We start from the raw sequence: 27,012 nt of genomic DNA, 5'->3' as shown, positions 1-27,012 counted from the left end.
AACCACGAGGGAGCGTTGCGGTTCCGAGTGCCGGGACATTCGGGACGGGAATGCTTCATTAGCATTCAACAGCACTTCAAATCCGCAGCCAAAGAGCCATAAAATAACAACGAAAGTTGACTGCCGAGGACGAGCCACCCGGAGCCGGCATCGAGCGGATGGCTCCGCGGGTGGGGAGCACTTCGGGGAGCAGGACAAAAAACACGACGATTCTTTGGAAAATTACTTATGTTTCGCTTCGGAAAGTTTTCTGTCGCGTTTCAGCTGTTTTAATTTGAAGTCACCCGCTGGCAGCGGTCAGGGCTCGGGCGAAGGGCGTCGTGGGCCGCCGCAACCATCGTTTCCTATCCGCCCCCTTCCAGGTTGTTCCCAAAATTAAATAGGAAAAAATATTCACGTCCCACGACCGAAACACAAAACCCACCAACTTCTGCATATAAAGGCTACTAACTTCGCACCGGGGTGGATTATAACTGGCCAAAACTCCCGCATCTTTTCCCGGACCGGCCGTGGGCACGATTTATTTCTGCAACGCGCGTAAACCGCGATGTTTCGGGTGCGCATAACAACGGCCAGCTTCCTGCCTTGGCGTTCACCTCGGTCAGGAGTGAAATTAAAATGAGTTAAATGAGTATATTATTAAACACCTCAACAAATCACCTTCAGAGAGACTAAAGAAAAAGATAAATAAGTTGAAAGAACAGATGAAAAACAATCATTGAAAATCTCCCATGGGATGGGTTTTTTGTGAAAACTGCACTTTACAGAAATTTTTATGACATTAAAAACGAAAAACATAAGAAACGATTCACGAACGAATTAAGCAATGTAAGTTTACAACTTAGTTCATTGCGTTATTTGTGATCGATCAAAAGAAAAACAATTGCCAACAATTCAGAGACCTTTACCAGACGTTTTATTCAATTTTACAAAAACAGACCACTTTTGTAACACCGAAAGAAGGTTGAAAAGTTTCATCTTTCCATTCGTAGTATGTAACCCCCTTAACCGAGCCTGGTTCGATGTAGTTACAGTTGCATACATTTAGGCGTAACAGCTTGGAATCGAGATTTCTGAATGATGATTGAACTTTACGTAGCAAAGCATGTTTAGAGCAAAGTAAATAAGTATTTTATCATGCATGGGAATATTAAGCTTATGTTTGACTGTTTCTCTCGCCATAATCAGCCTTGACGACGTTGTAAACAAAAACTTCGAAAAAGCTAATTGCAATAAATCCTAACGGCGGTGCACCCGCACGGTCCAACCATATCACAAACGTCGCCTCACTTCGGCCATCATTGCGTGCTTTCCACCGATGCGGCACCGATAACCCCGCGCGCATAAACCATAATCATAACTTTCGCTTTACAAGTGCAAAATTTAAGATGAATGTCCACGGGCCGGCCACATGCTACCACGGAGCTGCGCTTGCACCCGCGTAAGATACGATGGCTTTTACGAGGCCAATCTTTGACATTCGGTAATGACACTTTACACACTGCCATCGCACCTGATGTAGTTTGACTTTGTTTCGCGCGATGGATCGGTGGCCGGGGCCAACTGCAAAAAGCCGTCGGGGGCTGGCCTCCCCGGTGACTTCCCGGTGGGCGCAAGTTTTTGGCAAACGACCGACACGGTTGCACAGGCGGCGTCACACGGTCAACATTTGCACGTAGAGCGGTTTAAGTGAAACGGCTTTTGTTGACGCTTGTGGAAGGCGGAGGGTGGCGACGCTGACGACGACATGTCGGCGAGATCTTGGCTCGTGGATTTCGGTCGTGTCGCCGGGGAACTTGGATTGCCAACGCTTTATGACCACGTGGCACTTTTACACGAGACGGCCCCGCTGCGAGATGAAACGACAGAAATGGCGCGCCCAACGGTGGTGCTGCAAATTTTCTCCACTTCAGGAAAATCGTGGCCATATCTCGGCCCGGCGCGGATGTCACTTGCCGGCAGGTGGTGTTACTCACTCGTTTTCCACCATATCTTTCTTTTCCCTCTATCCGTTGGGCGCTGACTACATCCGCCCGTGCGACGTTTTGCCGGTGCTGGTCGCTCATTTTCCGCCGACCTTCGCGATATGCCATTACCGCGCTCATTGGGCCTCGCTTGACGTTTCTTTTATGTTGCAGCTTAATTTTCATCGTACTCCGAGCGAAATATGTTTTATTTATGACACGGTGGATAAGCGTTAAGCATTAAAAAGTCGTAAATCTTTCAAGCAATGCCCCTTTTCGAAAAATTTAAAATTTAAATATCGCAGAAAAGGAAAGCCAGCGGCTGCGAAGTGCAGTACCCGAAAGAAGAAACTACACAGGGACACAAACCGTCGAACGCCAACGCCCGGCAGCATTGTTGTTAGCGAACGGTATGGAGCGTATGGTGCCGTCGACCGTTTGCGATTTGGGCGATTTTCCAGCCTTTCCTGAAGCGGACAAAACACCCAGCTCCAGCAACAGATGGATGCTTCAAAGGGTTTGATGAAGCCTGGTTTGTAGGTGCTGGAAATGAACTGAACGAAATAAGTTGGGAACTTAAAATGGGTTGAAAAAATATTTCAGAATCAGTGATGAGGCGTACAGCATTCTTGGAACAAGGAAAAATTTAGCAAAGTACGGTGCACACCGAAACGTTGTTAGTTTTTTTTTTTGAAGAGTTAAACTAGAAATAGAAAATTTTGTATTTTTATTTTATTTTGGATAGATGAATTTATTTGGATTAAATGAAAAGGTGGTGCATAAAATTGTAGATTGCAAAATTAAGTCAGTTTTTTAAACCTTTTTTATCAAAAAAATATCGAAATTTAAAAGCTAAAACTTGATAGCCAATTTAAATTTTGTTTTACATTGTATGATTCTATGAATAAATAAAATGATAAAATTCACTGTTTAATTTTGTATTTTTATTTTATTTGGAAGAGATGAACTTATTTGGTTTAATTGAAAAAAAGAATCTAAAATTGTAGTTTGTAAAATTAAGTTATTTTAACAAAGAATTATCGAAATGTAAAAGGTTAAACTTGAGAGCCAAGTTAAATTTTATTTTTCCTTATATGATTCTACAATAATAAATAAAACTCACTGTTTAATTTTACGTATTGTACAATAAGAGGAAAAAACGCATTAAACATTGTGACATCAATAGTGGAATAAAATGGGTATGTTGTAAATTTTATTTATGAAAAGTTTATTTATTTGCTTATATTTATGAATATTATTCACACTTTAAATGTTCTCAATGTGTAACCTATGTTTTGCAAGTTATTTTGTAAAGTTGTTTAATTCTAACAAAAAAATTTGTTAGAATAAATTTTCAACAATGCGGCAACGTCCGTAATACCATGGTAAATAATAAAAATAAATAAATTAGATTAAATTTTCTAGCATTTGCTTTGTGCAAACTACGCGCAAAAAAACCTTTTACATATTGCTTTTACAATGATCGGCACGAGCTCACATGTTTCGCTTATCCCCTGAACAGTACTATTGAAGTATTCATCCATTTATACCTCAAATAAAAAGTATGTCCTCGTCATCCGAAATCGGTTCGTGCAACTGTTCGTCGGTACAATTTGCTCGTACCAGATAAATAAAACCATTTCCCGGCACAATCCGCACGGATTGGCATTTCCACCGCTGGCAATTGGTCGCGACTGCTCAGCGTGTCAATTTTCTACGATTTTCCATCACACCACCGCTCGCGGATGATAAATCGTTCCTCGCGCTGGGCCGGTTGACTGTCCCTTTTTGGTTTTGTTTCTCCTTCAAGGACAATACACCAGGATGGTCCGGTCCGCACATCGCATGTCGATTAGAGTCGTGCCATGTGGAACCGCCGAAAAACTTCGCCACTCCGGACGTTCGTGTCCAGCCGGGAGTGCGCAATAAAACCTTCGCAAGCGTGGTGGAAAATAAATGAACTGGTCCAGCGTGGTCGAGGACGAACGACAACAATGGCCAGTGGGCGAAAGGGAGGAAGCCAACAAACAGAAGCACCCAAGCCAGTTTTCCTCCCGACTCGGGTCAACTTTTCGATACGAGCAAACGTTTATACGAGCGAATCGTGACTTTGGCCAACGATCGCAGCTAATCGTCTCTTGCCATGCCTGCAGCCACCGTTTGTATGTGTGTGTCTGTGTGTGCGCGCGTGGAAAATTATCACCAAGAGCTGGTGACATCCGAAGAACAACAGTGGGCGAATTTCGGGCAGTTAGCGTGTCTCAAGACAAACGTCTCACTGACTGATGCTTGCACACACGCACACATACGACTGCGGCAGCAGCTTACCAACGCTGCGGCGTTTACGAGCCTGGCGAACGAAAAGCCATCTCGGGAAAATCCCGCTCCATCCCGCGGCGTGTGAAGGTCCGCGTGCGGTCGGATCGATAGACAATGAACCCCGAAAAGTCATTATTATTCGCCTAGCACACGCCGGCAATGGCTCGTAAAACATACGTTACGAAGCTGTTTATTTCTCACAAGTAATATGCATCTTCTTCGGATCGTATAATACGACCAGATGCCCCCCTCCAGCCCTGCCCCCTGTTCCGTCAGGCACGTAGGATCAGGTGAACGGTTTTTACGATCCGCCCGATCTCGGGGTTCGACTCCTCGACACGATCCGACCGAACCACTACCACCACCACAATAAAATGCCCGTACAACGGGAGTGTGTATCGAAAACACACAAAAGTGTGCACCACCCCAGGTCCCTCCTTACACCGCACCCTCACGCCGGCGCAGAGCCGGGGACAAATCGTCGTAAAGCATATTTTTCAATGGCACTATCAAAATTTCATAAACGAAATTGCCAGCATCCGGCGTCGCATCGTCCTCGTCGTTGCCGGTTGTTTATCCCGAGGACACAAGTCACGGGTGCAGTTGATTTGGCCGTTCCGAACCCATCCCGGTTCCGCCCCGGCAGCGCCATAATCCGATATCGGGGAACAGGGACACGAAAATCAAGCAATAGAAATGGGTAAGTGTCTTAAAACTGGTGTCCCGCGAACCGTTTTCCCCCGCCCCGTTGCATACCCTCCCCCAGTCTCGTGCGGGCAATAAACCATTCATGAGCTCCGAGAACATCTCAGGGCGCCAAGACTATAAATGGAGAAATTTGCCACATCCTTCGGTTCAACGGCACCGGGAAGGCGAAAGAAGACCGGGCGGACGTGGAGTCGACCATGCATCGTCGGTTTGGCTTGAACTGGGTCAAACGATGTATAAAACGGGAACGTAAGCAATGTCGATCGTCGATCGACGTCGTCTAAGATTTCATCCCTGGGCTAATCGTTAAAGGGTGTGAAATCGGGTTCCGAAACGATGATTCTGCTTGGGGAAATTCGGCATTCTTGGAAATGCACTTTTTAAAAACGGATCTTCACACTAGTTTTTGCTCGGGAAAGAAAATCAATCGGTTTATAATTTCGAAACAAACAGATTGAAGACCATTTTTTGTGAACTAATCACTGAGTCTCACCTAAACAAAATCCTAAAAGGAGAAAATTGAATTAGGAAGGATGCGAACATTGTAAATATTGACAAAAACAGATAGTATCATGCTTGAATTGAATTTAAAGATATTCTAAGATGAATACTTCTCAAACTTTCTTTTAAAGCAAGTCCACCTAGATGAACATTTTTCAATTTTTATTTTATTTGATATATACTTATAAGTAACAATAATACCTATTATATATATGACCTTGAAATTATTATATTGTTCTATTGATGACGTAAAATGTTTTCTTTTCTATAACATTCTTGCCTAGAAATCATTAAAAAAATAAAATAATTTAGATGATGAAATGAAAGTCAAATTTTTCAAAATAATTCTTTGCTATTATTTTGGTATTGAGTTTCTTTAAAACGTACAACATCGAAATACCTAATTTGTTAAAACATAGTATGATACCATCTATATTCCATAAACGACTTGTATGATTTATGGAAGCTTTAAACGCTCTTGAGAAAAACTTGATGTATCTTTGGTTGAAAGCTAAGTTTAGATTAGCAACACTAACTGAGAAAAACCATATTATTTTTCATTCCTTAGCCATTTCGGTCCATGTTGAAAAAAAATTATACGTTACACTGTAAGACAAAACATAATTGTTACATTTGGATGCTAAAACACTGATCAAGGAAATTACTCAGTTGATGCGAAACTTGAAGACAGACATACAGAACATCGAAAGTCGTTTTTGCTGGAAATTGTTATTGATTTGTGGAAGCTGTGTCAATTCGTATGTGCCCATGATGGAAATCATGTAGCACAAGGAAACTTCGCACCACCGGAAGGCAAAGTCCTTTCGTTTTCTTGAAAATTGTGTACTATCTAAACGATGCTGTCTCGTTCACACTACCCAGATGATGTCGATCGATTTCATCGAAGAAACAGATGCATCGAGTATGCTGACAACATAGGAAGTTGCGTTTCGAAGGTCAGAAAAAATAAATGCGACACTCGGTTTTCCTGAGTAGTGTCCATTTAGTATAGGATTTAAGAAGACCTGCTTTCTACGATTTTTCTCGTAGCAGACACATCAAACGAATTTATTATTCTACTCACTGTTGATAGCAATAAATTTGTCATTGGAAAAAATAGCAGAAGGTTAAAATAATCATATTTTTTTGTCTGCTTTCTTATCCAACCAGGTTTCGATTTAAGCGATTTTCAGTAAAACTTATAAAACTCCAATTTAAAGCAACTCAATAAGTGTCAAATTCAATTCAAAATAGTAAAAATAAACAATTAACAAAGTGACACTATGTAAATTAGGAAAAGTTCACCCTCGAGCCCTCAAAACCATATGTAACAAATTGTGTCAAAGAGCAAGATGGAAGTGGATAACAACGGATGAAAGTTTCATTACAATCCAATGTCACGTGATTAAGTTGCTACAGTGGCGCGAATTGAATGACCGTGAGTAGTTTCGGTTTTGTTAGCTGGTTCTTTATTTTGCGCGGACTAAAAAAGTTCTGTCCTCGTTCGAAACAACTCCGAAGCACCATTTAGCACATCTTCATAATTAACCCAGCTTGTAGTTTTCATCCGAACAAATGTCCAATGTTTCCATTTCACTGTAGTCCCCTCAAACACCTCCGTAGTTGTTATGCTTTCTCCAAAACTCCACCCTGCCCTCGGTCGCCGCCATTTTCCCATTGGTCGCCAACAAATTGGGTGGGTTTTTGTCGTCGTAATATTATTAGTATCATTTTGGCGATCAACTGAACAGGCTCATGCCGGCTTGCACCGTACGTTTGGTGAGTGAACGCCGGCTAAAAAGTTAATTACTTAAAAAGCTTTCACGTTTGTTTTATGTGTCTCGCTTTCCGAGCATCGCTGCTCGGCCACTATTTTGTGTTTTTTTTTTTGGTTTTTCTTTCCAGCTCCCGGGCCATTTTTGCCATCACCTAGCGCCTTTTCCGATGAGCCCAAATGACCAATGCTGGGGGCATTATTCGAGGGAGAGTCACTGTCATTTCCATCGTCTGGAAAAGTTCTAGCACTTACCCCGGCCTCGGTTGCCCGCCGATTGCGTCCGAGCGAAAGTGCAAGGCGATGAAATATGCTCAAGTGGGCAAGCAAAGCAAACAAAAAAAACACAAACATACACACACAGACAAACACACTCACCAACGGAATGCGCAGTGCAATGCAAACACTGGCGGATCTGCACGATAATTGCATCCGGTCTGTCCTAGCTTTTGCTGCTGCTGCTGCTGCATTTTGCACTAATTTGGTAAACATTTTAACTTAATTTACGCCTGTCGAGCTTCGGGCCGGCGTCTGCTACTAAGTTACGAAGGGCCGGATCCTGTTAGTGCTGTCCGCTGAAGTCATATTTCTTTACATTCTTGCCTGCCTTTTCCGCCGGGATTAACGCTAGACGACGATTCGATGGACCGTTGGTGAACTTTTTATTCCGCTTGACGCGACAGAAACAAATGTTGTCTTCGAGTCAACACTTGTCCAATCAACGGAAATAATTAAAAACCTGTTTCGGAATTATGATCTCACTTTATCGGGATGATTCTTGTTTACACGTCCCTCAGGTGTATAAATACATTGTAATCCGATTTAAATTTGCTGTCAACTACATCGACAATGCTTAACTAAAAAAAGGATGAGTGTAAACAATAAACTAAAGTGGGTTGTCTCTTAGTTTTCTGAGTCAACAAGAGGCAAGGAAAGAATGTTGAAATCTTTTATGATGCAACCAGGTTGAATCAAATAATTAAATAATTAGTAATAGGTTCAAAATAATTGCGACAATTCAAAATAATTACGTGTCAAAAATACAACTTTTTGAAGATGTTGTTTTGTGCAAAACATTCATTTTAGTAATTTTTTCAAAATATTTCAAAACAAATTATATTTTTTCGATGCTTATTTAGTCATATTTGTTTCCCACTTTTACCATCCATTGCTCGTGTGATAATCTCACATTCCATCGCATGAATAGTCACATCAAACTTAAATTTAGCTGATGGCTGTAATAAACCATCTGTGACAAAAGTTAGGCATTTCGTTATATGTCAAACATTAAAATGTTTCCGTCATAATCCTACCTCTTCCGTTTATTTATAAATAAAGTATAAAATTGAAATAAATGGTTGCGATCATACAAACTCACTTATAAAGCATCAAAGTGCATTTTATTTACGTATGAGTTGAGTGAAAGTAGAATTTCCAATTTGTAAAACAAAAAGTAAAAATAAATAATTTGAAAGATAGCTCATTGGTATGCACAATGACCATTCAATGACCGCTCGGTATAAGTAATTTCTGCTGTCCGCCCCGACCGACATTCAAATGCAGATATCGACCGAGCAGGCGACGGGCATTTAATCACACTCAAGGACGCGCATTATGAAATGTTTAATTTCGGCATTAAGATTAGTTTAATTACAACCTCTTCACGCTCCATCGCCGGGCAGTGAGAGCCGATATGGCCGTTCGACGCTTCCAGGACCCCAGACCGGAGAGCTGCGAAAAGCTGGACGTAAACACGTTTAAGGCCGTTTAAATTTATGATTTTAATTAAACCCCCTGCACCGGAAAAGCATGAACACTTCTACATTCGATCCGCCATGCCCAGTGTCCGCCGTGACACACCCTGTGGGTCAGTGGAAAAACTTAGAACTTTTACTGCCAACGCCCGCTGTTTGCCTGGGAAAAACAAAACATCCAGTCCAGTTCACAAACCGCGCGGGGTTTTCATTCGGAAAGCGAATAAATCCATCGAGCACTAAATGCGAACATGCCCGCGGTCCAATCATCAGTCCCTTTCCCTCCGTGTACCTCCGAAAAAAAACTCGATCGAGCTGCCCAAACGCTGAAAGGGATTTTAGTTCGATTTTCATCGCCCCCCCCGACCACCGAAAGCGCACCAAGGGGGAGGAAATAGGAAAATTATATTTTATAATTTTCACGTGCACCAAGAACCAAAGCCCTCCCATTTTCCACCCTCCTACCGAGGGATTGTCCGCATCGTCGCGCATATTGATATTGGCTCCGAAAACGGACGGCATCTTTCACATCTGATTAACCCTGCTCAAACAATGCGCACCGCAGGATGTGTACGCTGGGCCAGCCGTTTTTGGGAAAGTGTAGTTAGCGATCGACACGGTGCCTAGTGGCCTAGTAGTGGTTTCCTTTCGCCTTCCCCCGGCGAAACCGGAGTCCGGGCAGTCCGGGGAGTCGGTGTTCCGGCGTCGCCTAAAAGCATCCCACGACGCCATTTGCGGTGCGACGATGCTCTCGCCACTGCGCCAACTGCGGACCCGCATTATGCACACGCCATAAAGCCTTCAATAAAGTTGACAATATTTGATATTCTTCGCCGTTTTTGAAAATGCATTTCATTGTTCTACCCTCCGGTCCGGGCGTTCGGAGGGAGGTCTCTATCGGTGATTGCACCCGGGCCCGGGCGCGCCAAGTCAGTGGGAGGACGAAATCAAAATCGTACCAAGCCAGCATACAGCGTAGGTTTTGGGAAAGGGGACAGCGCTTCGGTTTGTTCCGGTGACAGTTCGGTTGGTCGGAACGGGTTGGGGCTGTTGATTTGGGCGTCGACTATGCGGAAACTTCGTGCCATTGCCGAATCTGAGAGCACTTTGGAACATCATCATCATGTTGAGCGGTAAAACAGTTGCGACACTCGTGTGCAGAGCATCAGCAATTGAATGCAAACGTTAAAATGTTAAATTTAGATTCTAGAATTTTAATTCTAATCTTCTAATGTCTCTAAGAAAGACATCGTAAAACAAAATTATTAACCAACAGTTTAAAGTAAAATTATGATCGAAAAATTAAATCACTAAAGATACATTCTTATGTGTTGAGAAACAAAATGGAAACAATCAACCGTTTCAAAATGAAACTAAGCTTAAATTTCGTCAAAATTCAAACTCCATTTTCGTAAATACGTGTTGATTAGATGGTTTGAAAATAATATGTTATCCGAAACCTATTCTTCACCGTTCTGCGACGATACACAGCGTTTCATGACGAAAATAAAATGACTGCAAATCGATCTGAAACAATCGGCGATCCTTTAATCCCGTCCACCAGTGTTCCAGGCAAATGTGGTGGCGCTTTTCAACGAGCCCGTAAAAAAAATGGACGACCCATTCGGTTTTTCACTTTCATGCTCCGGTGTCAAACGGATCTTGGTGACGGCGCGGGCACATAATAATTTTGCTATTGAATGCAATTTCCTACGATTGTGGTGTACAAAATTTCACCCCCGGGGCGTCCCCCGAAAAACTGCAAACATCTGTGATGATGACGATCCTCTTCCCCGATCTGTGCGCCCGCCATGACTGTCACATTGTGGCGTTTAATGGCGGAGCACGATAGGGCCGGATGACACTTCGGGAATCGGATAGAATAAAAGAGTGTAGTTGAGTGAGTGACACAGGGTTCCTTGGGGTGGGTGGGGGCAAACAGGGGCCGCGGAAAGTGCTGGCGGGAGATGGAAAAAATGGCTGGAAAACAAAGTGCTCCCAAGACCAGACGGGGAACGCTGATGTTTGCCGTAAGGAAACCAGCGTGGGGAAATGCTCCTCTGGCCCAAAACGTGCAGAGTAGGTTTGCTATAATGAAAACTTATTGTTATGCAACTCTGACTTTCCACACACTCTAACGTTGCACTTCGCTGCACTACAGTTTGTGAGTAATGCAGTTCCCATCCGTCTGGCTGGCGGGTCCGTGCTACGGAGCTTTCGTTGTGAACTGTCTGTTTGTCTTGTGATGGAACCCGGAATGGAGTCGGGATCCTAGTCCCTTCGCCCTCGCTTTGGCCAAAGTGCACCGTCCACCTGCACCATCAACTTCCATGGTCCCATGTGAAATAAACTCACTGCGTAAATTGTGCATGTGTGTCATAAAAATCGAGTCACGATAGAAATGCTACCGAGAGGATGCATAAAACGAACGAAAAAAACAGGATTCCATTTCTTTCAAGCCCAGCACGAGCAAAAGGCACCCGACGTACCGCACGTCGTCGCATCGGTAGGACGAAAAACTAAGAATCCCAAATGCATCCCCGTGCCGGTAGACTGGGCCGGCAGATTTCCAAGCATTATCATGACTACGGGCCATGCAGAGTATCACCGAATCATAAATAAGGTTTTGATTTGACATCATTCCCTTCCCGGCACGATCCAGCACCAGGAGAAGGGCTGGAGGGAGCGCAGTGGGACATGTTTGAAATAATAAAGTCAAAGGCGGCCGGGGGTGGGGTGTAAAATGTTGCGATGACGTATTGTTGACATACTATTTCGTTGGGAAAGTTTGCGGCAACACATTCAGCTTCGCTCATGCTGAACTGACGCTGTCGAGCAACATTATAGCATAGCCTTCCCCCTCACTGGCAACAAAGAAGCTGAGAAATTGCAAACGAATCATGCTGGAAGCTTAAAGCTGAACAGAAATCTAGAACTCTTTAGTTTTTTGTGTCTAATCTAGCTGTTTTATCCGTGCTTGTTATTTTGAGGATTTTAACCCACTTCCAAGAAAGCTTGACATGATTCTGTGAGAAATACAACGAACATGATAATGCTAAAGGATAGCATGGATTCTAGGGATAAGAGTTCAGTTTTTACTTTTATTCATCCCCCTTTTAATAGCATGCCTAGTAAAATTATTAACTGAGATGCTTTGGAAGGAATTAAAAGCAATGCATGCATAAGTTTCTCAAAATTATCAAAATCTATATCCAATTTTGTGGCAAAAAGTTTTTACTAAATGAAAATTATTTTCTCAACTATTCTACAGAATCATTCTAGTGTTAGATAACGGACAAACTGTTAACAGACTGTCATTCAAAGATAGTTAGGTAGAAATGTTCAAATTAAAGTGAATAGAGATTTTTAAACGTGCAGCAAAGTTTTTCTTAGAAGAAATGAAAAATCAAATGTACTTTTACGATTTTTTTTTATAAAATTGCTTACACAAGGGTTTGATCTGTTAATTTTGTTCAAGTACCTTGTAAAATATGGATCCTTTTTAGCTTGCGCTATCAAAACTTACAGTCTTAACTCACGTTTTTTTTTACTTTTTACCAATGAATAAAATAGTGAATAATTAATTTAAACGAGAGAAAAAAGCCAACAATAATGAGAGTAATAAAGAAGATTGGAGATTAGAGAATGCATTATACCATCTGATTTGGATCACAGATCATATTTGAAACTTTTTTTTATAAAACTTGCTAAACTCTTTGCTTGTGAAAAATGAATCAGTAAGGTGTTTAATTTATTTATGTGCAATTTGTAGAGTATATCACACATCGTAATTAAGAAGTAGCGTCCAACATCCGTTTGTTCTACAAAACTGAAAGCATTTCGTTATATTTTTGATTAAATTGGTCTTCAAAAGCTACAACACTTGGTTACAAAAGGTAGTACAAATAACAAGTACGGTAGATGCTTTTGACGGTAGAATAACTTTCTATAAAATGGAAGTCCACTAATGGAATCTCGTTAAACGTAAACAGACCAAACAAGTTGTTGAAGCCTCCGTGCAGTATAAATCTTAGCGCAAGCCCACCTCTTTCGCGCACCGCAGCAATCAAGCAACGCAAACAAATGCAATCGGCTCTATTTAGCGAGAGAACGCGCGGGCTTTGATTAGGATGTCAATATGAGCGTGCGTTTCGTCGAGTGGACGACGGAATGCATTAATTTCAATTTCCACCTACGGCACACGGGTGCATCTTTTTTTTCCTGCTGGGCGCTTACGGACACCATCGGTTGGAGTGGAAAGCGGTGGGCGTGGAAAGTGTAGATAAAAACAGCTCGTGGAAAAAGTATATCGTGGGTAAAATATGTTACTATATTGCGCGCGTTAAATGTGTTTACACTCACTCAGCGCGGCGTACGGACGCGGAACCGTTCACGTATGAACGCCACCATCAACGCATCGAGCGCTCATCCGCGCGGAAATGGAATAAACTTCCGGCGATATGATGATGGCGGCAAATGGGATCGACCGAGGGACAGAAAAAACAAGCTGCGCGTCGTGGCCGTGCCCGATGGAAAATGATAGAAAAACATTGCATCCCAATACCAAATCACCCGTTTAATTGGTACAAATTTAATCTGAACAAATTGAAAAATCTATCTGATTGGAAATCGCGTGCAAGTGGTGGAAAAACTGTTGGTGTGGGAAGTGGAGAAAGAATTTCCCACTTTTTTATCGCCATCGGCAGAGCGCCCGAATATGTGCCCCAAGCACTCGGCACCCTGAAAGTGGTCACTGATGAGGATAAATTTGTACAATTTATTTCATACAAATTGATTCAAATTTAACGCTGCATCTTTTTTTTGTATTTGCTTTGGCCTTCCCATCGGTGAAATATTGTTTCGACTGAGGCGTCCCGCTCTGTTTGATGCCGACTGCGAGCCAATTTTATTACGCCACTCTTGAACGGTGAATTATAGCGTAATATTTGTGCGCTGCTTCCGTTCGGTGCATTTAACTGTAATGAAGAACCTGCTCGATTGTTCCGCATGGCGAACATCCGTTGTGCAACAGGACGTTGCACGGTGAGTTGCTTTAATCAAGAGTCCAAATTAACTGATTCCGAAATGAAGCATTTTTACAATGCTTCCAGTGCTTGAAACATTCCACTTCAAACCAGTAACGTAAAATTAATTTCTGCTCCCAAATATACAAAGTGTTTTACACATGTCATCGCAATGACATCTTCTTCTTCTTCTTCTTGGCGTAACGACCTCTTGGTCATGCCTGCCCCGTTAAGGGCTTACGAGACTTGTTTCCCTGTTGTACGTGGATAGTCAGTCCTCTCGTACAGGGTAGAGTCCGGTCTCAGTTGGGATTCGAACCCACGCCGTCGAAGTGGTGGACCCAAAATGACATATAACTGTCAATTAAAAACACATTCCCTAAAATGAACAGAATTCGTTCGCTTGAAACGATGTTGATAGGAAACACTGCCGAAAAACTAGTCTTGTTTAAGGATTGGAAGTCACGAACGTTAATGTTACCTAAGACTTTATTGCGTTACCATTGAACGGTTAAGCATAAAAAGTAGTTATTTATTTTTTTCTAACATCATTGAACGGTTAAGCATAAAAAGTAGTTATTTATTTTTTTCTAACATCATCAAATCTAAAAAGAACAATGATAGAGTCCCTGTAGCAAACAACATGGCCGTTAACGTGTTACCAAAAAAGGCTACATCACAAACCTTGTAAAATTGTTTGCGGTATCGATAAATATAAAAACCGATTTTTATTATATTTTCAATGGTACTCATACGCTCGGGAAAATTTTATTCATGATTCGATTTTTATTTTCATTTGAAATATTATCTGTCAGGAATTGGATAACGAAACTAATCGTGCGTTAATCAAGTGTAACTTCTAATCTTCCATGATAGGTTTTATTTTCTCGACTACAATAATTGAAATGAACGATGTGAAACTTTTCTTCAATTTTCCTTTGATTTTAAGTCAAAAAATTACGGTGCGATTACCGTGAAAAGGAGGAACAATTAAATTATTTTGAATTTTGTGTAGAAAAATAAATAAGAGGTGTTACTAGATTCGTTCGAAATGAATAATCAATTTAAAACTAACCCAAAGGAGACTCTTCCCAATCAAAACTGGGTTTGGCTTTAATTTGCTTTAATTAATTTAGTGATAATAAAACTCACCCTTGCAACACAGATTTCAACTAAAATTTTAATGGATCTAATGAACTAACTTTCCGCTGCACAGTAATCACGTCATGATGAGTATGAGGTTTTATGTAAAAAAGAAATAAATCCTTGTGATCGACTGACAATATGTGTTCGTCACAAAAAAAGCGAAGGGATGCGCCATAACACTCCAATCCTGGACCGGTCCATTTATCGCGGTATCGTAATTCCCCCCCACTCCCGGCACTCATTCGCACGCTGTCGATAGATTTATGTAAACGGTCGTTAATCATATTTAATGTGACACTTTTAACACCGGGAGAGCATACATCATCCGCTATTAATAAGCACACGACGGACAGCGTGCACCATGGTGGTCAGTCTCCGGTCTCTTCCGGTTTCGTCGCTGACGTTGGCTCTGACTTATCGAATCCTTTCGAACGCGCCAGTCCTCACGGGACGCTTCTGCTGCACATTTCGTGCGTTCCGATAGCGTTCGGAGGTTTCTCCGCACCCTGACCACCTGACCCAACCGCTGCGGCTGACTTTTGATCCCGGGTGCTCGCGCGTATCCTGGGGTGCCTGTGATCAAAGACCAGCACCGGACCAGATGCTGACCGAACGCGATTAAGCCCAACGGGCCCTATTAGCAGGCTCGAGCCCAATCGTTGCTCCGGGCATCACACCGGCTCGGACATCCTGACTGCTTCAGTCGATTCCTGGAGGGTGCATTATCCCACCGACTCTTTTAGATCAGAGCCAGTTGCTGGGTGTGTGTATGCTTGAGCCTCCTTTTTCGAACCACCTTCCCCCCCTGGGCCAGCTGTGTCTTGCAGCAGCGCTTGAAATGTTCGACAATCGGAAAACGCTTCGCAATCGGTCGAATCATATTATATTTTCAATTATTTCCAGCGGCTTTTGTCCCGGTAATGAAGTTAATTGTTTCGAGATTAGCTTTCGTTCAATTTGTCTTTGCGCAGGACAAACCACGGCTGGAAGATGCGACCGAGCCATCGTCGGCGTTCCCAAAACCTCGAGCAAGCCTTCAAGTTTTGTCGCCAGAAACTACGTTTAATTGAATCCTCAGTACGATCAAGGCCGCGGCACGGTATGTGTCTCCGTGTCCCCGGTGGCAGCCCCGATCGGCATCGGCATCAGACAGGCAAAAGTTGCTGATTCCCGCCGTTGCATGCCGGGACGGGCTCGGGCAAGGAACCATTGTTGGCGTTTGCCAAAGACAAAATTCCTACGACGAGACAACGGCACCTTGGTGAGGGGCAGATCCTGGATGGGGTTGAAAACCTTAAAAAGCCGCCGATACCACGGCTAATGCCCCGTGGGCTGGCTCGGTGCCTGCCTGGCTGGCTGGCTGGCTGGCGCAATGTTTGATTAGAGATTTCGCCAGTTGATAATGTTTAAGGTTTGTGCCACCGTTCCAAACCGCAACAATAATGATGCGGTTTTGTGGTTCCGATTCACCGAAGCGCCGGCGCTATGGAGATGCCCCGTGCTGGGATTTGGGGATTCTCCAAGAAAGCACAATAACACACACACACACACACACACACACGTACAGCGTATGGGCCGGAGCATGGGGAAAGTTCCTGCGGGATACGCCGGGGTGTGCCTCGAGGGCGATCCCGATTGAATCACAGCGGCACGGCGGTTTTGCAGGAGATGAAAACTAAACTATGCTTATTGATAATCTTTAATTAATCCTGCGGCGGGCAAACAGTGAACTGATTATACGGACGAATTCCCGGCGAGATAACGGTGCTTTCTGTTCCGGATTGTGCCGGATTGGGACGTGATTAGTGCGACTATTGACGTATTGATCTGAAAACTTGGCGAAAGGATATGATGAAAGCTTATTCAACGGAAATAACATGACTTTTACCTCCGAATGGAATTGTCTTCATTATCGCGTGTTAGCCAAACAAACTTTGGGGGGATGTACAAACTAGCATAATATGAAAAACAGTGTTTGATTTAACAAACAGCTTATATATTAACTTTGAAGAATAATGCAAAATGAGAGAAAACAAAATAAAAGGAAAAGAAAAGTGTACTACACTAAGTTTATATTGTTGCGAAGTTATACGCGATATAAGAGAAATATTTTTATGATTAAAATTAAACTCATTGATAATTGTTGGGATAGATTTCAATCGTAATTATGCATGTATTAAAAAGCATGTTTCCAAGCTTAAACTTTAAATTTACATAGCTTTGTTTTCAAATGTACTGTTCAGGTATACTGATATTGTGTTGGTTACTTAAAATTGATCTAGGGTTTCTTATATAATTTTACAAATTCGAAAAGGATAATCTTCATATAGAAATGTTTTTACACTCAAAAATACGTTTGGCGAAATGGATTTGGTTTGGATTTCTTTTAAAATGACTTATCAAGGAGAGAATCATGACAGAGTTTCTTCATGCTCGTGTTTCTCGTTAGTTGAAAGATAATTTTGATCCTCTTGAAAACTAGTAACGCATATTTTCATTGTTTTATTTAAAGTTTGAATATTAGATCATCTTTATATTTTTTTAATTAAATGAGTAAACAAATCAACTACCTTACAACAAACTAAGAATCAAGCCGAATAATTTTATTACGACCCTTTGCTTACTTTTAACAACCGCCAGTAATGTAAAACTCCTTTCGCGATCCACCCCCGTTTGAAGTAATGTTACAAATTTGCTACTCTTAAGCATCATTATTATTTCATACGACTACCATCTACTCTAATGTCTGCATTACACCACGGATCACATCATGTTGCGCATTCAACCCAGACCCCCAAAGCCTTGTTCGCAACGACGTTCGCTCACAGTGAAAGTTACCTTTTAAATTATACTCCTCCGGGATGCGTAGGTACCGGCTGCCCAACTTTTCTACCGAGAGATCTGCCACCATGGATCCGTGGATCGTCGTGTAAGATCTTCAATTTCACTTCGAGCTCAGTTTTGTCAAGCATTATCTGACTAACAGCGTAATAAACATATAAACAATATAATATCACTTATGCTACCCCACCCGGGGGGATGGCCTTCCTTGTTGGTTCTTCCGCGTTTCGCACACGGAACAAACGGTCCGGGGGATGTTTTCCCGGGACGAAAGAAGCTTTTTACTATCTGTCGTGTGTTTCGGTGTGTTCCTGTCACTATCATCCCCGTTTCCGGGTTCCCGTGGATAAGCGCCCGGCAGACAAATGGGAGAAAACTTTTTTTTCGGAACGCGTCCCGCCAGAACGAGTGAAAGCGCTCGTGTTTATGTTTGTGTGTGCATCGGGGGGGGAGGGGGCACAGGTTTGGTGCGGTCGAGTTCTACACTTTCGGCAAAGCGCCATTGTTCAAGTGCCACCGCCAGTACAGCAAACATAAACACACGCGGCTTCGTGCCGAGAGCATCTAGCGCTTCTGGGGAAAGTTTCAACTGCATTCAACACTTTGCACAATGTCCCCCGGCTTCCTCACCCACCCCGTGCGACCGCCTTTTGGCACGAGCGCTCGCCGTTTTCCCTACATGTCGTGTGTAAAGTTTTCTATTTGCAACTACGGCAAGTGAAAATCCTATCTGCATTGGATTTCAAAAGTTAACTGAAATTTCAAATAAAACGTGTGATGTGCATGTGGAACTGGAACCGCAATTCACACCGCTGATACCTGAGGCATGGCGTATGAAGCGATGTTTCATTAATGTTGGACTCCATTTTCACCCGAGTGGCTGGTGGAAAGTTTTCACAGCCAAATTAAAAACACCCGATAGTCTCAATTTACCAACAACTAATGAACAGTCCAACACCGTTCGATCGACCATGATGGCATGAACATTCGACGAGCGGTCTATGTTGGCACCACCGGATGTGTGAGGCATGGCCGCCTGTCTTCCAGGAGCGTACGCTCGCCCTGGAAAGCCCCTCGGGCCGTGTTCAGCTAGGTACAATGCTCCGGTGTTGTAATCTTTGCCATCGGAGCGTCAGCTACAGAGCTCCCGTAAAATCTTTCCCATTTGCAGCGTCCTGTCGGAGCCAAAACGGAGCTGGCGAGAGGGTAGGAACATGGGAGGAAGTATGCCTGAGGTGAACATTTTTACCCTCCTCTCCCAGTTGCCACAGTACTTCCTCGTCCCGTGGAACATGCGCCAACAACAAGTGCATGGGAACGGCTCGGAATGAAGCAACAGCATTCGGGCGCCATAACCAAATCAGCCACTGCTTTTGGGATAGCTTGAGTGTTTTGCTGGTTTTGTGTCGGGTTTTTCTTCCCTCGGTTCCCGGGTTTCCAGCAACCGAGGTGTGTAACCACCGACCGGGCGACTACCGCTGTTCGTACGCTTGCAGCTGCGTTCCCGTCAACGTCCTGCTGATTCCGAAATGATCTGCATGTGTGAGCGGAGGGAAGTTCGCTGGAGTCGGTGAATAAAATGTTAAAACGTTGCTGTTGTTGTTACTATTTCTGGCGCTCTCGGCTCACGGGGATGATGTTCTTTCGCATTCGGCGGCCATCACCCACGTACGGCACTGCAACGTACACGCTGCTACGATACCAGAAAATGTGTAATTTTGTTGTGCCAACGTCGACTAGCGCCACCTAATTCGCCCGAAGCCTTACTCCGGCCACTAACACCTAGCGCTTGCCGACGGAATGCGTCGGTTCGGTACATCTGCATCTTGATGTTTCTACCTTTCCTCGGATCCTGTGTTTTTTTTATCATGTTTTTGGTCGGCGCAGTTGCATCCCGACCGTTGAAGGACGCGTTGGTTCCTACGGCCAAAATAAGACGTTGGGCAGAAGGCAGAATGTATCCTTTAAAATGAACGTCGCCACACCCGCGGCCGGAAAAGCGGTGGTGCCGAAGCTGCATTCGACGTTGGTGGTGTTTTGTTAATGAAGAAATGCTTATTAGTGCACGCTAGTCGGCGGTGGCGGATCCGTTGGCTCGGAAAGAAAGTAAATTAACGCACCGCGAAGCAGACACAGCAGTCGTTTTCCGGCAACAAGGTAACAACAGATAAACACACCCCCTCCGAGGCGGGAGTCGTCAAGATACTCGGCTTACAGAGGCGGCCAAAGTTTCCAGACAACTAATTATCAAACTATGTGGAACGTACGGAATTGTTGCGAACTAGATCGGTGAGAAACAGTTTGTGCACTAATTAGGTGTTAAGGTGGATATGGTACCCGAATTAATTATTCATCGTCGCTTCCTTCCGTTTATTAAGTTTGAGAAGCAGTGTTGTTAAAGTTAAAGTTAAAAAATTGTTTACGCATGTCAATATTTATTTTTTTTTTATTTTATGCACCTAATGCATTCAGAAAACAATTTATCGTCCTTAACATCATATTAAATTGTAAAGGATCAACTTAATCATATTCATACTTCGGTTCTTGCAAAACAATATGTCGCCAAAAGCCTCGCATAGACTTTTTAATAGTTTAATCTTATTACAAACATTTCTAGTTTTACAGATGCTTTAACACTAGATTCGCCAATCAAACATAATCAATCTTAAATCGGTCAGGAATTTATATGTAGTTTGTAGTTACTTTGTAAATCGAAAATCTCTTTTTCAAGCAATGATATTCGACAAAATAGAACGCCTAGTTTTGAATTATTAATTTATGAATAATGCCTAAACTTTGAAAAACATTTGCTATAAATTAAGGAGTGATATAAATTTAAAATATAGCTCCAAATTAGGGCTGGAATTCAAATTATCTTATGATTCTGTTCCGAATCCTAAATTTAAGATGAAATTGGTCTCTAAAACAAATTCAGGCATATAAAATAAAAACACCGCAAACCTGTAAAAGCCTTCCCAACGCATTATCGGCACAAAACGCCACCGAGAAACAACGCGACTCCCCGAATGGCAGCCAAAACCGAAAATTGAAAGTCTATGTTCGCGAGGCGTTAAGAAAAACAAACTCCCGAGGGCTTTGCGCGTGCACGTGCGAAACAAAAACAAAATATTAATGCATTTCCGGATGGTTCGTAAAAGATACCGCTCCGAAATAACTAGCATCGGTGGCCATAAATAACTGCGTATGAGTTGCTCGCTGCTTTGTAGGAAAATCGATTGAAAAAGCACCCTCGGGCGACGGGGGAAAGGATGCGTGGACGGGTGAATCGAAAGCTTTTTTGTTGGAATGTTCGAATAGGATCCCGCACCATCCCCCACTCACTCCTTGCTCACTGATTATTAATATGAACAACTATTTGGTGCCCACACGCCGGAGCTCGGACCGGAAAAGCCATTCTAAAATGTTCCCACTGGCACCTGATCTACATAACTTATTTATGGTGCTGTTATTGTTATTCTGTGGACGAATCAATTCCTGCATAAAACTATAAATATTATTTTGTCGCCTTTGCGGATCGGTTGGCTCGTTGTTTCGGTGCGAAAACGGGACCGGGTTCGGGTAAACCAGGAAATAATGTTAGTTTTTCGTTTCGTTACTTCGAAGTATCATTTGCTCGGGTCTGAAAGGGTGCTTTTAGCCCGCGGGGTGCAAATAACGGGCCAATTAATGCACTCGGCACCGTTCGATGCCCTGGGAAATATTTCAATTGCTTGAATGCATTTTTTCCCATTGTTCCCACTACTCCATTCGCGATCGTAAAACTTTCGACAAACGAACGTGAAACATTTTAAACTTTAATGAAACAAAATAAACACGCAGTGAAAAATTCAAAATCATGCACTACTGCAAAACCGCCACGCTGTGCCGAGTCGGGAGCAGTATACCGATAAACGGAAATTAAAAGTAGCACCAATGGCGGACGAAACTGCATACTGCAATTGTGCAGGTGCACTGCACTGGTGTTTATCATCGTCGCTCTAACGTGCACACGCTGGAATACAAATGCCGAAAGAGCCGAACCAACAAAAAAATGGTGGGGAAAAATGACTTTCAAAAATCGTTTGAAAGCGGAAATGCCACGAGCGGAGCACCAAACGATGAACATGCGCTGAGAGGGGTACGACGGAATGAAATTAATTTATTTCAACTCACTATTAACGCTCTCCGCGGAATGTTGTGTGCTCCATTTTCACCACGCTGGCGCCACTGATAGGAAAATCACAATGACTTTCACAGGGCGGGGGATGGGGAAGGGAATCGCACTGGGAACGGTGTATGCAAGGACAACTGTATGTGTGCACCCCGCGGGCTGCAGGTGTAATTTAACGCCTGGTTAAATGCTAGAGGTTGATTAAAATTAAAGCATCGAGTTGCAACACTCGTAACGATCAAGCTCCAATTCGTCCACCAGAGGACTCCCGCTGGTGTGTAATCATATTATCTCCCCTATCACTGTGTGCACATATTCGGTTTAATTATGACCTAATGCGCCCTTGGCCACAGGGTATCCTGTGTCCCGGAATCGTCGACGTCCACATCCGGTCCACAGCTGGTCCCGGCCTTCCAGAGGCAAGTCCTTTTCAAGTAGCCGGCAAGTGATGCTACTGCCCGATCCCACCCGGCACTCGGCAATGATGCAGAAAATACTTAATTGAATCGGTGTTTGGTCCTTTATTAATACAGCTGTGGGAATTTGGGTTGGCGGGGACCATGTGTGCGTGTATTTATACTTTCAATTGACAACCGACTGGGATTAGGTTAATCACCGGCGTGCACCACCCTAATCATCGGACTATTCACGCCGATTAAGTTTATTCACAGCGAAAGTTTCATCAACCATCAACCTCCCAGTATGACCTGCCAACGGACAATTGTAGACGTCCATCCAGCATTGAGGTGACACTCAGGGGTTTTAACTAACTCTCACACAATGCCGACACTTTTCGCTTAATAAAACACCCGTTGTTAAAGATTTTTCTTTTCATAAATAATGTATTTATGCTGGGTTTAAAATTTACATTACATAAAACCCCTATAGCTTACAAGCTGGGGAATAATGAACTATTCTCTTTATCACTACTTTAAGTTGTTTTAGTGTAACATTGAGTCTATGAACTATCGTTTTGTTTTTGACATTATCATTCAGGTATTTCCAATTCGAAACGAGCTTAAGCTGCTTATAGAATATGATTTATTGACCCATTTTATGTCTTGCTTAACTACAAGTTTTATTCGTCTGATTGTTCTAGTTATGCGCCGCACCACGTACGCTGTTTCAATGTGGTTATGCACCATTAGCACGATGACATTCCCAAAACGCAGTCTATCATAGGCTGGATCTGGCACCAAGGGCTAAAAAATAGGTTACAAAACTTTATCGACATGCCCAGTTACCCAGTACCACAAACGAGAAGTGGCAAAGCAAAAATACACGATCTCCATTTGGTCCATTTTGGTTTTCCACTTCGACCCTAAAGGCATGTTATTTATTCAGCTCTTAACCACAAATACATTTCAGTCCAGGAAAAAAACACACAAACGTGAATGGTGTGGTGGACTGATAACACGATTTGGAGTTGGTGCAGATAGTTAATAAAAAAAAACGATGGGGCTGACGAAACCAATGCCCTGCGATATTGCATCGTACTATAATGAAGCAGGCTTTAAAAATTGACAAAGGTTTGCAAACAAAAAGGTTAATGTTTTATTACCATCCAGGTTACAATAAAGATTTATTTTATCCAAACACTCAACAAAGGAGGGAAACATAGAAAACAATTTGGAAACATCAAGATTTTAACGTATGGCGGGTTTTTTTGTAGATTTTTGCTCTTCATTTGGATATTATTGAAATGAGGTGCAATAATAGAAAGAAATTCCAATGCCGTTAAATTTACTCGTGCAACCCAATGACAAATTATGTGTATTGAATTGTTTAGTAACCAAAAAAAATGTTTATTCAACCAATTATTCAATGATGGAGACGCCTGGTGCGCCACGACATCCTGAGGTAACGCAGAAGTTTTTAGAATTGAACTTGCAAGGAAGTAACTTTTCACAGTTTGAAGCCTAAGCATGTGTTAGTCAAAAGCACTGGAGATATGACAAATTGAACGAACAAAATATATTTACGAAGTAAATCTAGCGAATATAAGGAGCGGCCAATCATTAATATTATCGCCAAATAAAGTGATGGATAAACATGACTAGTCTTGAAACAGATCTTTGTATAACAAATACAACGCTTTGCGAAAATGTTACGTTCCAACCAAAACTGGTTTGCAACAAGTTCATAAATTTAAAAAAGTCGGTTGAAAAATCATTGTCCATTTTTTAAAATTTGACATATAAATATGCAACCCAGTGTAGCTGTCAAAATGAACGGCAGGTTACTGCAACAGAGCAAAACTACAAAAATTGAGAGCTTTGCTTCGTTCTGGTAACCTTGTGCGAATTTACTAAAAGCTGGTATTTATGACATACGCGTTTGAAATTCTATAATTAATTTAACTAATATTTTGTACTACAAATTCGAGAGGTAAATCAATTAAATTACAATTTCAAGAACTTTCCTATCTATGTATCTTTACCAACCGACGATTCGAACAGCGGAAACCGTCAAAAATGACATTTTGTAAAACTTGTCAAAATCAAGATAAAGAGCTCAAGAAATGCTTCGTTCCAGTAACCTTAACTGCAAAACATGCTTTTCGTTCTCGATTGTTCCACACATTTCACGAGAACACCAGTTCTAGATCTTGCAGCTGACGGTGATTTTACCATTTCGGTGCACAGTTAAAAACCAATAGTCGACGTATCGAGAAGAATTGCAACATCACGGACGTGTGTTCGGTGATACGATAAAATAAAGAAAAGTTGAATCATCGACGTAACAACTCAACGTTTGGCAGTGTAACGAAGCGGAAGAAAAAAGAAAGACCGGGTTTACGGAAAGTGTGGTATTTTCTCGTTTACTCGCTATCCTTTGTCCATCGCATTACCGAGCAGTACCGCACAGTGATTTGAAGGCCAAAAATGGCAACCTCTGAAGAAAATAAGGCGCTGGCGCTGAAGGAAAAGGATCTCGGCAATGCGGCGTACAAAAAGAAAGACTTCGAAACAGCGCTTCAGCATTACCGGGCCGCCCTGACGCACGACCCTACGGACATAACATTCCACAATAATATTGCGGCGGTGTACTTCGAGCAGAAAGAGTTCAAAAAATGCATCGAGGAGTGCGAGAAGGCGGTTGAGGTAGGTCGAGAGAACCGGGCCGATTACAAGCTGATTGCAAAGGCGTTCACGCGCACGGGCAATGCTTACCGGCGGCTGGAGGATTACAAATCCGCCAAGACCTACTTTGAAAAGTCACTGTCCGAACACCGAACACCGGAGGTTAAGTCGTTACTAAGCGACACGGAGAAACGAATCAAGGATATGGAGCGTCTGGCCTACATCGATCCTGCCAAGGCGGAGGAAGAGAAGGAGAAGGGTAACGAGTTCTTCAAGAAGGGCGACTACAGTATGGCCGTGAAGCACTACTCGGAAGCGATCAAGCGCAACCCGGACGACGCGAAACTGTACAGTAACCGTGCGGCTTGCTATACCAAACTGGCCGCCTTCGATCTCGGGCTGAAGGATTGCGAAACCTGCTGCCGGCTGGACGAAACGTTCATCAAAGGATGGATCCGCAAGGGTAAAATCCTGCAAGTGATGCAGAAGCCCTCGGAAGCGCTAACTACCTACCAGAAAGCGCTAGAAATTGACCCCAACAATGCGGAAGCACTGGAAGGATACCGGGCTTGCTCGGTGGCCGTGCATGCCAACCCCAAGGAGGTCATGAAGAAAGCCATGAACGATCCGGAGGTGCAACAGATCCTGAAAGATCCGGCGATGCGCGTTATCCTAGAACAGATGCAAAACGATCCAAAGGCAGTGCAAGAGTACGTGTGCCTCGGTTACAGTGGACCAAAATGCATTTTCTAATGTTTACCTTTTCTTTTCTTTTTACTGCTCATTTCAGGCATCTCAAAAATCCACAAGTTGCTTCCAAAATACAGAAACTTTTGGAGTCTGGAATCATTCAGATCTACTAAAAACGCTTATCGAACGCGATGGTATATGCAACGCATCAACTCTAATATCCCCGCTCATTCTCTACTGATACTACAACGATCCCAATCCGTACGGAAAGCGTGCTAGAAAATCGAAACAAGACCACACCATGACAAACACCGGCGCAAAAGGGACTGAAATTCGCCCTCCAACTACTGTTACATTGGGACATGTGTCTTAATTTAACATGCGGAACCGGCTTTTAACCAACATAAAGTCCTAGGGGGAGTTTTTGTTCGTTCCTTTCTGCGCATGTGATTGTTTACGATAACAGCAGGAGACCGGGATAACGGAAGGTTTAAACCATTGCCGGATGGTCGTTTTTTCGTTTAAATTTTACGTACCCTTAGTTCGTTTGGCCATTGAGTTATGGGTTTTCCTAAGAGTTCGTCTTGCGAGCGTTTGTTTCAGTGTTTATCCTCACTTCGCCATTAAGTTTGCTATTGCGTAGTTGAAAGAATATATCATCAATACAAAGGCTAGAGCGCTGTGGCAAGCACGGAGAAGGAGGTGCCCAATCTTTCCGACGTTCAGCCGCACTATTGCACCGCACCGCAGAACCGCCTAAGAACAACTGTTAAGAATCCAACTAAGCTTAGGGATACGTAAAATTTACTAATAGTTCAGTAACAATAAAACTATAAGGAAGCGATGATGATAAGAGAGTGCGCCAGTTTGAAAATAAAAATGTAGTGGTAAAAGGCGAAATAAAGGAAAATAAAATATTTCTACAACTAAAACCGCATTCAGTAGGAACTTTGTTTGTCTCGTTTTATTTTTAAACTATTAAACATCGGGATGACCGTTGTTGGTGTAAGTCTACTATAGTCTTCGGGTATAAAATT

The 27,012-nt window shown here is 42.8% G+C and overlaps 1 protein-coding gene across 1 annotated transcript; it reads left to right on the top strand.

Moving 5' to 3' along the window:
• Positions 1 to 24,792: 24,792 nt before the first annotated feature.
• Positions 24,793 to 26,387, top strand: LOC131293262 (stress-induced-phosphoprotein 1). Its single transcript, XM_058321346.1, has 2 exons — positions 24,793 to 25,995; positions 26,076 to 26,387. The coding sequence occupies exons 1-2, from the start codon at positions 25,088 to 25,090 to the stop codon at positions 26,146 to 26,148; spliced, it is 981 nt and encodes a 326-aa protein (XP_058177329.1). The 5' UTR covers positions 24,793 to 25,087; the 3' UTR covers positions 26,149 to 26,387.
• The last annotated feature ends 625 nt before the right edge of the window (positions 26,388 to 27,012 follow it).

Source organism: Anopheles ziemanni, chromosome 2 (assembly GCF_943734765.1).
Source record: "Anopheles ziemanni chromosome 2, idAnoZiCoDA_A2_x.2, whole genome shotgun sequence".
Classification (NCBI taxonomy): domain Eukaryota; kingdom Metazoa; phylum Arthropoda; class Insecta; order Diptera; family Culicidae; genus Anopheles; species Anopheles ziemanni.
The sequence above is the reverse complement of the archived record's forward strand: the minus strand, read 5'-3'. Positions and strand labels throughout refer to the sequence as shown.

What these genes read in the sequence shown, in the direction of transcription:
- LOC131293262 (XM_058321346.1), top strand. Translation starts at nt 25,088, where the DNA reads ATGGCAACCTCTGAAGAAAATAAGGCGCTGGCGCTGAAGGAAAAGGAT. An exon ending in GATCCAAAGGCAGTGCAAGA is followed by an intron (nt 25,996 to 26,075) that starts GTACGTGTGCCT and finishes TGCTCATTTCAG; the next exon opens with GCATCTCAAAAATCCACAAG.